Genomic DNA, 16,021 nt, shown 5'->3' on the forward strand with positions numbered 1-16,021 from the left:
ATAGGTGTGGGTAGTATATTTTATGTTGCCGTTAAATTGTATAATTCAATTAATTCATGAGAAACCTTGATCTTACCAAGAAACAATTAAACGGTTTAGGATCAATTTTAATGATTTTACCGTACACATACTTATTTTATTGATAAATTTTGATATTCGCGTGCATATACATACACACACATATATATTATTGTCGATAATTCGAAGAAGTGGCCTATAAAAGGAGACCAAGTATATTTACAAAACGATTTACTTATTGTTAGTAACGTTCGAACGATGGTCAAGACAACAGCCGTTACGATTCCTTTTTTTGGTAATTAGGCATACGATTTAACGAAGTTCTTCTAATTTATTTTTACCCCAAATCTTTAAGACGATTATAATATAATATACAGGAATAAGAAATATATATTGACGCGTAATGGATCTAACTGTTCCTAAATATTCGTACAATTAATTAATTCAAAAATAATTTATTTGATAATTTTACGTAGAACCGCGTATAATACAAGAAAAGTACGTATCTCTTGAATGTAAGATCGAATAAATGAAATTTTGATACTAGGGAAGAGTTTAACGATCTTTCTTTTATCTCTCGTGGGACATGTAATAACAGGGATTTAACGATCATTAGGGAGTACGGGCCGGTGTATGGTCCGTCGATTGGTAACGCAAAGTGTTTGCAGTAGGACCGGACTCTTGAAGGACGAAACGAGGGTGAGTTTTTGCAATGAGTAGTACTAGATGGTTTCGTTGAGAGGAAGAACGAGAAGGGACGAGGGACAAGGCATGGTTGGCGAAGGTGCTCGAGCCTGGAAAAAATTCTTTCTCTTTCTCTTTACCCTCGAAGGGGTAGTAGACTATCTCGAGTACACTCCTGAACCAATCGAGTGGTGACTTGGGCATTTTCTCTACACTTGTCGTTCTGTAACAAGTGCATTGTTCTGCGTGTTCTCGAGTGAACTCGGATAAAAAGAGAAAGAATGTGGTCAGCCGCGGAACCACCCCTTTCCGACCTTTCGCTCCCCTCCTCCTCCTCCTCCTCCTCCTTCGAGTTTTTTCATCAGATCGCGTGCTCGCGACAGAATTCTAACTAGAGTTACCGCTAGGACTCCTATCTATCTCTCTAAGGCTTCTTTATTCTTTTTCGTTGCTTCATGGAAATTTACTTCGACGGTATTGACGAGTTCTACTTTATATTCTGCTTTTCTCTTGTTTCATTATCTTCGTTTCTAAAAGTGATACTTTAATCGGACGAAAAATTTCTTTTTCGACGTATGAAATGATATTTTCCATCATATTTTTCTACGAACAAGAAATTCCACGTGAATGGTAAGAACGTAAATCAACATGTCTAGTGGTATGTAATATAAAATCGTCATTAGAAATAGAAATAGAAATGAGAGACAGAGAGAGAGAGAGAGAGAGAGAGAGTAAGAGGAAAGGGAGTGGTCCAATCGTTCGCACAGCGGGATAAAACAGTATGAAAAGTGGAGTGGCACTCGTGAGGCGGCGCAACCGTTTCATCCGTATTTGTGCAAAGGGAGAGAAAGCTCGAACGAGTTCTGGGTGATCGCTTTGAAGAGACCCTTTTCGCGGGAGAAGCCCAGAACTCCTTTTCATTCGAATGTAACTTCAATATAACCGGTGCTCAGAGTTACAGCCGAACAATACTTTATTAAAAAATGAGCCTCTAAGATTTCGTTGCTTCGAAAGGAACTAAAAAAAAAGAAAAAAGAAAAGAAGATAAAAAAATAGCACCAGGCAGACAGGCAGGCAGGCAGGCAAGCAGGAGGAATTACTATTCCGCGGACGGACGTCATATGATTGTTTTTCGCAGATGCGGCAGATGTTAATTATCATGCGATTAGAGTCTTTTAATCCAAAACATATGCGTGGCGCGAGGAGATACGATATCTTTCTCGCAAATGCTTCCCAAGGTGTTCCTTCAAAGGGAAGTATATAAAGTATCTCTCTTTTTCTTACATCTTCAAGACAAAGTAAAAGAGAGAGAAAGAGTGAAGGATGATGGGACCGATAGACGTCCTTCTCGAAGGTACGTAATCGGAGAGGATAAAACGAGCGGCTTAAGAAACGCTGGTCGTGCTCTCTCCGAGGCTGCTAGTATTCTCGCTTTTCGGCGTTTTCGCGTCACAGGAATTAGGTTGCATCGAGAGAGAAAGAGAGAGAGAAATAGATAGATAATACACTCACACACACACACACACACAAACAAGAAAAGGATTCTTGTCTTTCCGTGGGTAGGCTTAAGATCTTTGTTTTCTTTTTCCTTTTTCATATTCTTTACCGGCTGACGCTTTTGAATTTGAATTTTCAGAAACATCGAGAGTAGAAGAAGAAGAAGAAGAGGAGGAGGAGGAGGAGGAAAAGAAGGAGGTGGAGGAGGAGGAGAGGGGGAGTCGTGCTGGGGGCCGAGGGGGTGGTGATGTGGCCGAATAGCCTCGGCGGGACTTCCGGTTGCAGTGGAGGTGCCGGCAGCGCCGATCTCGGAGGCCTCGCAGCCTCCACCACCTCGGCCTCCGAATTATTTGGCCCTGGTGCATTTGGTACTTCCGCGGCTGGGCCTTACGGTGCTCTCAAAACCAACCCTTACGTTAGTGCCCTGGGTATGCCACCGATCGAGGCCCTTCATTCGACCATCGGCTATCCGGCTTGTACACCCGCCGGTGAGTCATACTACTGTGAGTGCCCACAACATTCTTTGTTAATTCCTATTTTTATTTCTATTGGTGTTAATCATCTTGCGGCTCGCTGACATCTGTGTATTTGTATCAATTCAAAGTGGTCCGAGTCCCGTGAAAGATTCATTGGGTTGGTCGATAAATATAAGAGAATTTTTTAATATATTATATTTAAACGAATGAAACTGTAATAATGTATTGGATTGATCATTGAATAATGTATAATAACTTGTAATTAAAAATATTGATTAGCGTTGTTTATTTAAATACAGAATATCGAAGATTCTGACATTACATATTGGCGAATTGAATATATTTGAAATATAATTAATTTCGATTAATTAATCACATTATTTTAGTTAGTAAGGCAATCAAATATTTCTGAACGTTCCTATCGTCTCAGATAACTTTTATTTATTTAATAATATAGTTTCTTTAATCGAATATATATAATAATAATTTGAAATTTGTTATTAATTTAAATAAGTTTCATCTTCGCGAACGAAAAATGCAATTATCTCGAACGTTTCAAAGGAATGTTCCAAGTGATCATCAAGACAAAGTTTATATTATATTAATCATTGGACCAAAGTTACGTCCACGTTCGCAAATAAACGATACGTTATAAATTTTAGAAAGTTTTCCCAGTGACGTAATGCATCTTCTGTCGAAGGTAATCCCAGGAAACAACGGAGAGAGCGAACGACTTTCACGAGAGCACAGCTCGATATTCTCGAAGGACTATTCTCCAAGACGAAGTATCCTGACATTTTTATGCGCGAGGAAGTAGCGATGAAGATCAACTTGCCGGAATCTAGAGTCCAAGTGAGTCTAATTATGGGACCTACCAGGTGATGTTTGAAATTTGATGTTGGAAATTATTGAAATCAGGGACGGTGACAGAAAAGTTAAGCCGATTAGAGAGTGATAGAAATTCAATCCTAAAGATGTAATGGAGAGATAGAGATGAAGATAGAAGGAAAGAATGGAGTTGTCTGTTGTTTTTCTCTCGAAGGGGTCAGAGGACCCACGCACGATGAGCTGCGCCGGCACGCGGACACCATAGACGCGCGGCCATCGATTTATCTTACCCGGCGCGACCTAACTCGCTCGTTCGCTTTAACCGAATTAGTCGTTTACCCTACAAGTACATCGACCCGTACCTATCCTCGTACTATGAAAAGACACGCAGCCCTTCTTTCCCTTCCGGCATACCTCGTAATTTAATCTCGAAAAATTCCGCTACAGTCATCCTAAAAAGTACTCCTACCTTAATCTTGCAAACAAATCACATTCTGATACGGGATATATTACTTTCTCATCCTGACATTCGCCATATTGGATGTATTTCTTTTTTTATCGATCAAATTCTTCAATGACAAACTGATAAAAATTTATTCGTTAAATTTGTTTAATTTACTTCCGGACGACATAAAGTATCCAAAATTAACCAACTAATCGTTACGTTGGACGAATGTTTTTAAATCAGATAATTTAAAGTGCCTTTCGGTTAAACGAACCCAGTTAAATTTCGACGTCTTCTGGTTCACTATAAAATGAGCACAAAAAAAAAAGGGACTGGACTTCGTAGAATTCTTTTCATTTAAACATTTTTTTTCGAACGACTTCGTGACGTTTACTATTGAAATTTTCGTTTCGGGCCAAGTACGTGCCGATGCATATTCCACCCTCATATTCCTTGGGGCGAGAAAGGACACACGTAGCATCCGCAATCGCGGGACGTAAAGAACACCTGGTTGACTCTTCTCCTGCAATTGAAATGAATACCACTAACGCAAAGTATAGTCTTGTGCACGTTCGTTGGCGTCTGCGAAAGCGATCGACGTTTCTTTGAGCCTTTCGACGAATAAAACGAAGTTATTCATACCAACTATCCCTTTCTTCCTTTATTATCATAACGATTCTACGTTTGTATTCCTTTTTTCTTTTTTCTTTTCATGTCGATCGATTTTTATTTCCCCTTTTTTCCTCCAAACGAGTCCCAAACGACTAGCATTTTATTTCTTAGTTTTCCCACGTTTTTTTATATTCTTTTTTTCTATTATGCGTGATATATGGGACAAACACGTCATATTGAATTTCGAATGGATATTTTTTTTCGGTAAAAGAATAAGAAAAAGAAGATAATTATTAATACCAGGACGAACTCCATTGTCTACTACCAACTACCAACTACCTGAGAATGATTCGATTAATGCAAATTTCTTAAATAATAAAAATAACTGCAACCATTCGAATACGAGTCGAACTTTTATTCTACGGTGGCACGAGTCTGCCTACTTATGGTGTCGCGTGTAACGACTTATGAGAGCGTCGAAGAAAAGGTTAAAAGTGTTTTCTTAGGGTATACCAAAGCAAAGTGAAACTAGAGAATTTGGTATAGGATAGGAGACGATGGGTCTAACGACAAGAATATACTCGAAGAATGCTACTAGCTCGTGTCGTTCCCTAGAAAATCCGTAGAAACCCAAGCTCGCCTCTCAGCTTCTAACATTGATCGCGTGGGGCTTCTTTCTCTCTCTCCACGTTTCTTCACTCACTTACTCTCTTTCTCTCTCTCTCTTATTACCCTTCCTATATCTATTTTCCAACAACAATTTTCATTTAACGTAGAAAATGAATAATAAAAATCGATTTATCAATAGTATTATTTATTTGTAATTATTTCTACCATTAGATGATAATCAAAACAATATAAGATTCCGGTATAAATAGGAAATACACCGCCATCTTTCGGTAAGCCAAAGACGTTTCCGGTACTTTTGCACGTGCGCGTCGTTCTGGGATCGATTTCGTTTCGACCTTACGAACGAATCTGAACTCGTATCCTCTTCTCGAGAAAAAAATGGCGTTTTTTAAAGAGAAAGAGAGAGTGAGATGAGAAAATGACAGACGGAGCTATCATTCTTCTGTGTAAAGTCATAGGAGACTCTAGCTAACTGATCAAGCAACGATCAATTCTATTCGATCGAAAGCGTTGACCGGGAATTAAAGGGTAGCGATGCATAGCTCATAGAAAATCGGCTTATTCTATTCAGAAACGTTTACTAGCCAGTAATAACTATATACATATAACTATAATTCCACTATAATACTATTGAATTAACGATAGATCTCTATAGAGAGTGAATACAATCGACGTTAGTCTTCTCCTTCCACTAAAAACGCTCGATTTCAATGATAACCAATAGCTTCTAATTCAATGACGTTTAATTATTGGCTATAATGTTTAATAATGTTTGACGATAATTATTTTGTAATTGACAAATACGCAGGTGTGGTTTAAAAATCGACGTGCCAAATGTAGACAACAACAAAAACAACAAGAACAGCAACAAGATAAGGCACCGAGATCGAAGAAACCTTCGGGAAATCCTACGAGTAATCCACCTCCTGGAAAGAGTCCTTCGATCGCTACCACACCCACGCCAGCTGCGGCTGTACCAGCTACGACTCCCCTGTAAGTATTACTCTTATCGATCTATACACTGGAAGATAATGTTATCTCGATGATAAGCATTCTGTTTTGAATATACGGATTATCTATTCAATTCCTGTTTCATGATAATTTAATCAATTTATATTACCGACTAAAAGTTTGGGTATACGTTGTATAAAACAGGTAATCTCTTATTGCATCATTTATATCTAATTATAATAGAGGTAAATATAACCTGCTGTAGCATTACTTTCTTCAATTCGTAGAAGACCTAATACTCGTACATAAGAGGGAAAGTAAAAAAGTTTTATGCATTTCGAGAATGTCAGCGGTCAGTAAATATCACAGAGAATAAGGAATGTCTTACTTCTGAGAAATTATCTATATGATTAAATAAATTAATAATGTGATCTAAACAGCATTGGTTGCTGTGAAAGCTTATTACTTACGATTTGAAGCATCTGATAAATTTCTATTAAAACACGTGCAATAATAAAAGATATTATTAATAAAATTTAACTTATAGAGTTTTTATATAAATTTGTAATGCAAATGTAGTAATTAAAGTGTCAGCGTATGCGAATTCTTCATCGAAATAATCAAATATTATTATCTGTTTTATACTAATCTAAGTAATGATTTTTTTTAGAAGCGGAGGTACCGGAGGATCAGCAGCTAGTTCGCCAGCCCTTTTAAGGGACTCACCTCAATATAAGCCTGCTGGGCCCGCCACTAGTTTACTTTTGGCTGCAAATACCACGCCTCCGAGCGTAAGTTATATATTTTGCTCAACTCTTGTTCTTACAAAAATATGAACTAGTAATTAAAACTGAATGAATCTTTACAGTTGAGTGGTACGGTGTATAGTAGCGGAGGAAGTAGCAGCAGTATTTGGAGTCCTGCTGTAACGGAAAATGGTGGGTTCGCGGGAGATCATCAGAGGTTAGCGTGGACAACAACAGCGTCTCAACAGCAATGCTATCAAAATTATTCTTCTTATTACACCAACATGGAGTACTTGTCTCCTGCATCGCATCAATTGAACGTTGTGGTAAATTATTTTAAAAGAGAAGAATAAAACAAAAAATTAATTCAAGCCGAGAGGAATTTTCGAAAATGCGTACTTTTTGTTGTTCAGGACGGAGGTGGAAGTGGATTGGACAATACGTGGAGCAAAACAAGAGACGAGAGCGCTTCTTCCTGGTTTTACAATACTGCTGGCTGGGGTGACCGAAAGTGAACATTAAGAGGAAAATAAATGAAGAAATATAAAGGAGTAAGAAAAAACCATGGCGTCCTTCGAGAATTTCAACGGCCGGGTACATATCATCGACAATAGGGAACGTCTTACTTTCGGAATTAATTTTAATAATAAAATATACGTGAGAGCAACGACGATGGCCTAAAATAGAAAGAAAAAATGCGATAATTATTTTTCCGGAGGATGATGCGACGTCGTCATCGTCATCTTCGTCGTCGTTGTCGATTGGTCACGTTTATAACAATTCTATCGAAAACATATCGATCGTACGCGAACTTCATCGGATATTATTATTATTATTATTATTATTATTATTATTATTATTATTATTATTATTATTATTATTGTATTATCAATGATTATGCTGCTAACTTACGCGAGAATCGAGTTTATTATTTCAGGGCTATGTCGTGTACGTATACTTAGAATAACATAGCTATCGATTAGGTTTACGAATGCGAATACTCAGAGAGAACGTGTGTTATACGTATGCGTACGTATTTGTATGTACGTGTATTCGCTTCGAATCATAAGTCTTATTAATTTTCACTTTAAATCGGTTCTCAAAGTGCTGCTAGTCATTACGAATATGAGTAAATATAATAAATGCCAAGCGAAGGTGAGATTAAATTTAGATCTATTGTATCGTTTTCGATTGATCGAAACAGAGTACAATCGAACCTCGTATAATACGCGGTACATCGTAAAACATAGTAATTACTTTGGAAAACGAGATATAAGAAACTAAGAATGAAATTAAATCGTACTCTGTGTTAGGGGAACAAAATTTTATAGGAGGTTTGATGGTATAGAAAATTTATGTTCTTTTCGCGATCAAAAGAAAATAATAAGAACAAAAAAGAATAAGAAACTGACCTAACTCTCCAGTTAATTCTTCTTCCTTCTTTCGCAACTCTTTATCAAGTGACTCCTCATCCAGACACCCGAAAATATAAACAAGAAAAAAAAAACATTATTAACGATCAACGAATTCGCTCGACGCGCACGATTAATTTGAAAATTGGAAATTACTTACATGACGATAAAAAAAAAAAAATCGACAACGATTCTACTATCAATTCGAAAATGGAAATGTTTCAAGATTATGTATATATCATTATAAATAGTACGATTCGATGATACTCAGAAGGAATTAATTAACTGTAACTAGTTCGTATAAAGAGTTGAACAAGTGCTCGAAGGAAAAATGATTGAAAGCCTTCACGTTTTACTTCGCGAATATTTGCAACTTGCTAGCGAGTGTGTGCGAGAGTGAATGAGAACGAACAAAAATTGTTTCGAAATGGATAACACATTCGGAATATGTTTAAACGCAACGTATCGGTTGAGCGCTATCTTAAGTGTACATATGAAATTATACATAAGGATATACATCGAATATCTATGTAAATATGTATTATTTTGCAGGTCAAACGCTATCCGAACGAATTATCTATTTAAGTGAACAAGAAGAAAGAAAGAAAGAATAAGAGAGATAGGATTTGAACATTTCAATAATGGTTTATCGTACTTCTCTAAGCGAGTCGAAGTTCTATCGTTAAATAGCATACAAATTGACAAATACAACTTCTTCTTCTTCTTCTTCTTCTTCCTCTTCTGTATTGATGTTCACAAATTTTCAGATACGTACGTTTCTTGGACGTAATTCGCGAGGATCAAGGAGAACGTATTTATTATTTTTGACAATCATTACTATCGTAATACTATCGTAAGTATTCGATATAAGCCACACGTCCAATCTCTTCGGTGATTCTATTTCTTTTCTTTCGTAAATTTTAACGTTAAATCAAAACTATCTTTTCTTTTTCAGATCAACGTTCGACGTAAAGATCCTCTCGTCCGTTACGTACGATTGTTGTTAATTTTTCTCTATCCTACTTTTTTGAGATTAATTTTATTTCACGTCAATAATTTTTTGACTTACGATAAATTTTCCAATTATAGATATTTATCATGGATTGGAAAATTTATCATCGGTCGGTAAAAAAAAATTGTTTCCGATGATAAAGAAGTATCGTTACGAAGCACGTACGATAAACCTCGATGATTTTCGCGACGTGCAAATCCGTTTTTAATGTAAGCTAGCAGAAATTGAGGATTAATATGTAAAGTATAAAAAAACAAAATCCAAGTATATATGTATACATATACATATATGTATAAATATATACGATTAATGTAGGATTGTAAGTACATATGTGACTGTTTAGACCGTTGTTACATAAAATATAATACGTAATGATACGAATAAGGAAAGAACAACGATGAACATGTCTTAAAATGTATGAAAATAATATATCGAATTTGAATTGTAAATCCTCTTGATATTTTTTCTCTCACTCAATCATCTATTTTCGTTGCTTTAATCTAAATTTTAATTGAAACAACACGACTTGCTTTATATACAATTGATAATAGACGAAAACAATACCTTCATACGATTCCAAGAAAAAGATCTGCCAATGCTTGTTCAGCATTAAAAAGTTGGTATAGAACCTCAACAGTTAAAAAAAATGAACTAGTGCATTTAATTGCAAGCTATTTGCTGATTCAAAATCCATAATTGCTAACTTTTTTAATTAATTATTTATTTAGTTATTGATAATTGAAAATGTAAAAACTTTTTTTTTATTTCTAAGTAAAGCAACGTAGTTTGCAACAGCAGAAAAAAATTATATACTATGCAGGTGCAGGCTGGCTAAAGCGATATCCGTAATAGTAGTGCTCTACTTTTTATCTTATCAACTGTCGGTAATAGCAGTTTACTACTTTTTAAATATCGATCGTCGGTAGTGACTTTATTAAATTATTATTTAATTAGTTTTTGATAATTGAAAATGTGAAAACGTCATAAGTGAGAGATTTTACTAACCTGACCATCAATGGGCGATAGTAGATACTTAATGCGATGATGGTACAATACTATAAAAGAATGCAATATTCTTTGATAGTATAGAATAGTATATGACATATACTTTGGTAGTATTTATAGTACAGTTATATTGTAATATAGAATCTTATATAATTATATTTAATTTTTAATATATAAACATGTGTGTGCCTTCAGAAATGCATTTATATATATTTTAAAATGAAGCAATTTAAGACATTCGAATAAAAAAGAATCCAGAAGGTTTGATGATAAATCCAACGATGATCACCTGTAACAAGAAGAAAACTATATTAATCATACAATCAAGTGATAGAATAGCCTGACATATAAGTGGTCCAATTCGCAGATGCACTTTTCAATTGAATCCTTTATTTACTTTTTATCAAATCTCTAATTACCGTTGCAATAAAATTAAATTTAAACGCGTGATTTTACATTTATATAAAATAAATAAAAATAAAGAAATATGAAAAATAAGAATACTAAGTTACTAAAAAAAATAATATCTATTAATTATTATGAGATATTTTTAAACCGCATTATATAGAAAAGAAAAATTGCAAATTTAATAAAATACGATCAAAGTGAAAAATTTTAAAGACGAAACAAGAAAAGAGAAATTACTGTAATATTTACCGAACGTTATTTAAACTTCAAAATTGAATAATATAAAAATTGTAATATTTCTGACTCTAACTAAACACATATGCATCTTTTGGACGATATGGCACACAGATTTGATGTGCCAAGGAGATGGAATGGTCCATCATCTCCAATTACAATTACAAATTAATGACGAGCAAATAAATAATACAATAGAATATAAAATACGACTAAAGAGCTATTTTCGAAAAGTTCGAACTTATTGTTGAACTTTTGAAAATAACTTAATAGTCTATGTAGTTGCCCTCTTCAGCCACAATTAAGTGGGGGCCTCTTCGGCATTAGCCTCTTCGGCATTTAGCCTCTTCTTTCTTCATCCCTGAAAACTGCATTGGACATTTTCTACGAGCGAGAGAGATAAGATCTTTCATACTAATTTTGCAAATTAACTTGTATTATGTTACAATTCTAATTCTTAATTATTAAAAAATTAATTTACATTTTCTGTTCAATAGTAAAGCTCGTGAACTATCAATGAACTTAGAGTTCATTGAAATATACACGAGCACAATTAAACGAATGTCCAAGCAGACAATTATCGATGACCTAATAACACGTCGCACTTTTAATGTCAAAAAATAAAATAGAATTGAAATAAATAAAGCAATAAATGTTATGCATTTTCTTGCAATATTTTCATTCAATTTATTCTTTATACTGAATTATATCAAATTTTTCAAATACTAAATCGCGATGGTGCGAAGTGTTAGTTATAATACTTAAAACTAAGTATCAAATTCATCAAAGTATTTGCGAATTTGTTCGACTCTATCTCGTTCGAGATAGAATCGAAATAGAAATGAATCTTTCAAATCGTTGCAAATTCCTTTGAATCTCATGATACATAATAAAAATTACAGAAGAGTTACAAAAAATATTTACAAAGTAAGCATAATAGAATGAATAAAAAAAAAATTATTGTAACAATTCTGTATAAACCAGGAGGCGGAATTTCCACTCTGGAGTGAAAGTAAGCCTAGTGCCTTTCCTGGGTCCTACCTACTTAAAATTAAAGTTTTCACATTCGCTCAAAGAAGTATGCTACCTGCCTGCCAATTACCCGTATTTAAAAAGAGCAAATACACATACGTACCCACCCACTCACTCCACGATTCTCTCACATACCACCAGGGTGCAAAAGCCTAAACTAGAGAGCATGCCCCGGGGCACCTCCGACACCCTAGTTCAAACGCGTGTTTTCTAAACTTATGGGAGTACGTACCAATGCTGTAATCGACTGCCAAGGCTAATGATTATTGCATAAAAGACTAAGACAAAAATACTGGTACATACTAGTATATGTGCATACTAGTAATGTACAAGTATATCAAAGTTTCCACAAATAAATGCGGTAACTCTACTATTCAAAACGATTTTATATATTACAAAAAAAAATGAGAAAAATTTAATATAAATAGAAAAATACAACCATGTGTATTTTTCATATCACACCTAACTCTAGGTGTGCTATACTAAGTAGTATTCTAAGTGATAAATAATGCATTAATTAAAAACTATCGCGAAACGATGTACAAAACACTCTACCTAAACGCACACACAGGTGTAAAGTACATCGTGCAATCACTAGCACAATGACAGCCGCCAATAGGGGAAAAACTTAAAACTAAACCTATACTAACCGTTTCTCACCCATACGAGTAGCACCTGGGCACACGTATAGATGAGAACGCAGAAAGTATAGGGGGGAGAAACGGGAGATTAGTACATTAGAAGCTGAAAATCCTGATCTAAAAAATATGATTAAAAACACATATATACATAAGACATAAATACATTTTTATAGAAATTTATCTAAGCGGCTAAGGACTCTACAATTTATTTGATAAAAAATAGCTTTTAATATCTTTTAATATATTTTAAAACCTCGGACGACTCCTTTCATTAAGTTGGCTGTTCTAATAAAAGAACTGGGCTTTGAGCCACCACTTAACTGCTAGAATCTATCCGTCGCGAATGAGTTTGTCTTCTTGCTCATTTATTTATAATATCGAAGTATCGATATATCAAAATTAATCGCGATTAGATAAACTAAGTACGGAGCAATGCATGTAAGACATTTATTACATGCTTTTCTGAACGAAACGAGTAAATTAATGCTCGATTTCGCCACTACTATTCACGAACAAAACAAGTAATAAAAAAGAAAGTGCATTAATTAATTGCACTGTTAATTAAATGATTTAATCGATGAGACAAGAAAACCTATCCTGAACTAATAAAAATACAATACAATACAATATAATATACAATTTTCATGAGTAACTCCTAGAAAGGAATTACTCATGTGCTCGTCACTAATTTATTGGAATAATTACAACCAGTAACTCGTGCCGATTAGGACCTTTCATCCTCGACATGATTGAGCACCGGAGGGACTTTAAATTTTAACTCACGACATAAGAAGTTCTACGATGGCTCCAAAACACTCCTACTTCAGCAAGTATTGTAGTCTGCGATGAAGATCCATCGAAGATCCATCGAAGATCCATCGAAGATCCATCGAGATCCATCGATGATCCATCGAAGATCCACCGAAGATCCATCGAAGATCCATCGAAGATCCATCGAAGAATTCATCCCATCTTTGATAAGGTAGAAAGTCCGTCGTCATATCTGTAAAATAAAATAGAACAAAACGATAAGTTATTTGCAATATAATCCAAAATCATATAAAATAAAATCGAATAAAATGTAAATAAAAATAGATACTTACAATGCATTCCAATGGGATGAAATTCAATTGCACCATGGCGATGCACCTCGCGTGAATCTAAAAACGCGGTATAAACGAAAATAAGAAACTATAGATGAGTTTCTTATCGCGAAACCGAAATTTTATTATACGGCGAACAACACTGATTCTAATTCGCGTTTGATTTTAATTTGTTTTACGCCCGATCACTGATTCTACACAACTAATTCAAAGACTGCTTTGCACACAGTCAATGCAAGTAGAAAAATCTTCATTGATGCACTGATTCTAATACGCGAACAGTCTGTGCGACTGTTTAAAGATAAAAATACAACTTTACTCGAACAAACTCTAATGCAATTACTGCATTGGTCGCAGTTAATTTAATATATAAATTTCAAAAATAGTTCGCGAACGCGACGGAATTGAAAAGAAAACGAACGAACGTGCTTCTAATCCGTGATTTTAATTATATTTAACGATACAACACTCCCGTATATTGCTTCGCGCACGATAGCAATGCACGAACACTTGCAACACTTCACAAACACAATTCACAAACACTTCCAACACTGATATATTCCCATGATGATCTGAAACAGAAATAAAAACAAAATTATAAATATCATTGTTGTAAGTAAAAAAATTATTATAATTATTGAGAAAGTGTTTAAAATAAAAATTGACTTACGTTTATTCTTCATTGATGAATGCACGATGGGTATCCTACCCTTAGGATGACGATGAGCACACGTTTAAACCGAATAAAAGAAACTTACGGAGTTTCTTAACCGAGCAAACGAAACTTTAACATGCGACGATCAACACTGACTTTACTTTCCGATTCTTTTGTATTTTATTTTTACGATGCAACACACGAGTACCTCATTGCCTACGCGCTCGATTGCAATGATGTTCTGAAACAGAAAAAGAAAAAGAACAATTAATATCATCGTTATAATAAAAAACCATTAAAGTTATCATAGAAACGTTTAATAGGAAAATATACTTACTTTTAGTCTTCATTGATGACTGCAGGATGGGTATCCTACCCTTAGGATGACGATGAATAAAATAAAATTAAATAAAACTCTGAAAAGCTGAAACATACTAAAAAGATTATAGAACAATATATCCTGTGAATCATTCCTGAAGGCATTGCACACTTTTAAAGATATTTTATCGTAAAGAATCAATATAAATTCAAGCAATATTAATTGCCTTTATCTCACTACTTGTATAAAACTACATATAAAGTATTTAATATCAGTAAAAATTGTTAATAAAAATCGATAACGTTATATATATATAATAGTTTAATACGTCACGTTCGTTAGATCTTAGCTCGTTGAAGGATTGATCAGGAATGATCACGTAATCGCGTCCTTCTTGTCGAACGTTCGGCTGTCTTCGTTTTGTTTTCGGCTGTCTTCGTTTCTTCTGTTCTCACTTCGAGAAATTCCTGGAATATACGTACACATTCGTTATTGCCCGTAGATAGAATATTTTGTTTTCTTATTTTCTCTCTCTCTCTCTCACTTTCGTTCTCACTCTTTGTATACATTTCTGTATGGTTTAAAAAAAAGAATAACGCTTACCTCGATGAATATGAAGATAAAAAAGAGTAAACACAATTGTTAGACTGAGTATATGTATTCCTGCTGGACTCTCCTAATGCTCGGTACCTAAAAAAGGAAAAAAAAAGATTACATTAGTATAACATAAAGAAAATCAAATATATGAGTGTATGTGTACGAGCTACCTATACTTATGCATATATGCCTGTATGTGTGTGTATGTTACAGGAATCGAATTTAATACGAAATACGATCTTTGAATACATAATTATGAAAAATAATTAATTAGAGCATCATTAGAGATGGTAGTAAGTATTGATACCATGAAAAAAGCTGGAAATTAGAAGAAATATTGTTAAGTAACATTGGTGAGATTTGGCGGGATATCGAGATATATCGATGTTATATTCTCACAAATTTCTTACGAACTTTTTAATATTTCGTTTTGAAAACATTCACGTATGAAAATCTTATGTGTAACTATCGTTTGATATGTAATAGAAAGGTGTAAAATACTTTTCAATTACCTGAATTAAACGAGATGACGCAGTACGCTGGAACATATACAGCTGACAGAAAATGGCGTTTCCTCTACCTTTCCCCTGCACCCCCTTCCGTTGCCACTGCGTTGCCTCTGCTGCGCATCTGCTGCGCGCGGTAGTATGCGCGGTAGTCAACTTTCAAAAAAAGTAGCGAAATCGACATTATCGTAATCTTTCGATTATATCATT

General features: G+C 34.6%; 1 protein-coding gene across 3 annotated transcripts; it reads left to right on the plus strand.

Moving 5' to 3' along the window:
* The first annotated feature begins 2,428 nt into the window (after positions 1-2,428).
* On the plus strand, positions 2,429-9,760 carry LOC122524138 (homeobox protein OTX2-B-like). 3 transcript variants are annotated; one of them, XR_006305478.1, is made up of 8 exons: positions 2,429-2,702; positions 3,376-3,527; positions 5,999-6,183; positions 6,812-6,932; positions 7,010-7,213; positions 7,301-7,438; positions 8,852-9,152; positions 9,255-9,760. XR_006305478.1 is itself a non-coding variant. In XM_043646238.1 (7 exons), the coding sequence occupies exons 1-6, from the start codon at positions 2,447-2,449 to the stop codon at positions 7,400-7,402; spliced, it is 1,020 nt and encodes a 339-aa protein (XP_043502173.1). In that variant the 5' UTR covers positions 2,429-2,446; the 3' UTR covers positions 7,403-7,438; positions 8,852-9,760. The 3 variants fall into 3 exon arrangements, 2 of the variants coding, with proteins under 2 accessions (XP_043502173.1, XP_043502182.1); XM_043646238.1 differs by having other exon boundaries at positions 8,852-9,760; XM_043646247.1 differs by having other exon boundaries at positions 2,429-2,687; positions 8,852-9,760.
* Positions 9,761-16,021: the final 6,261 nt, after the last annotated feature.

This window comes from Polistes fuscatus, unplaced genomic scaffold, assembly GCF_010416935.1.
Source record: "Polistes fuscatus isolate 324 unplaced genomic scaffold, CU_Pfus_HIC Scaffold10, whole genome shotgun sequence".
In the NCBI taxonomy this organism is placed as follows: domain Eukaryota; kingdom Metazoa; phylum Arthropoda; class Insecta; order Hymenoptera; family Vespidae; genus Polistes; species Polistes fuscatus.

Bases quoted from the DNA above. Each gene is read 5' to 3' on its own strand.
- LOC122524138 (XM_043646238.1), top strand. From the start codon at position 2,447: ATGTGGCCGAATAGCCTCGGCGGGACTTCCGGTTGCAGTGGAGGTGCC. The intron at 3,528-5,998 runs GTGAGTCTAATT...ACAAATACGCAG, and splicing joins TGCCGGAATCTAGAGTCCAA to GTGTGGTTTAAAAATCGACG. The intron at 6,184-6,811 runs GTAAGTATTACT...GATTTTTTTTAG, and splicing joins GTACCAGCTACGACTCCCCT to AAGCGGAGGTACCGGAGGAT.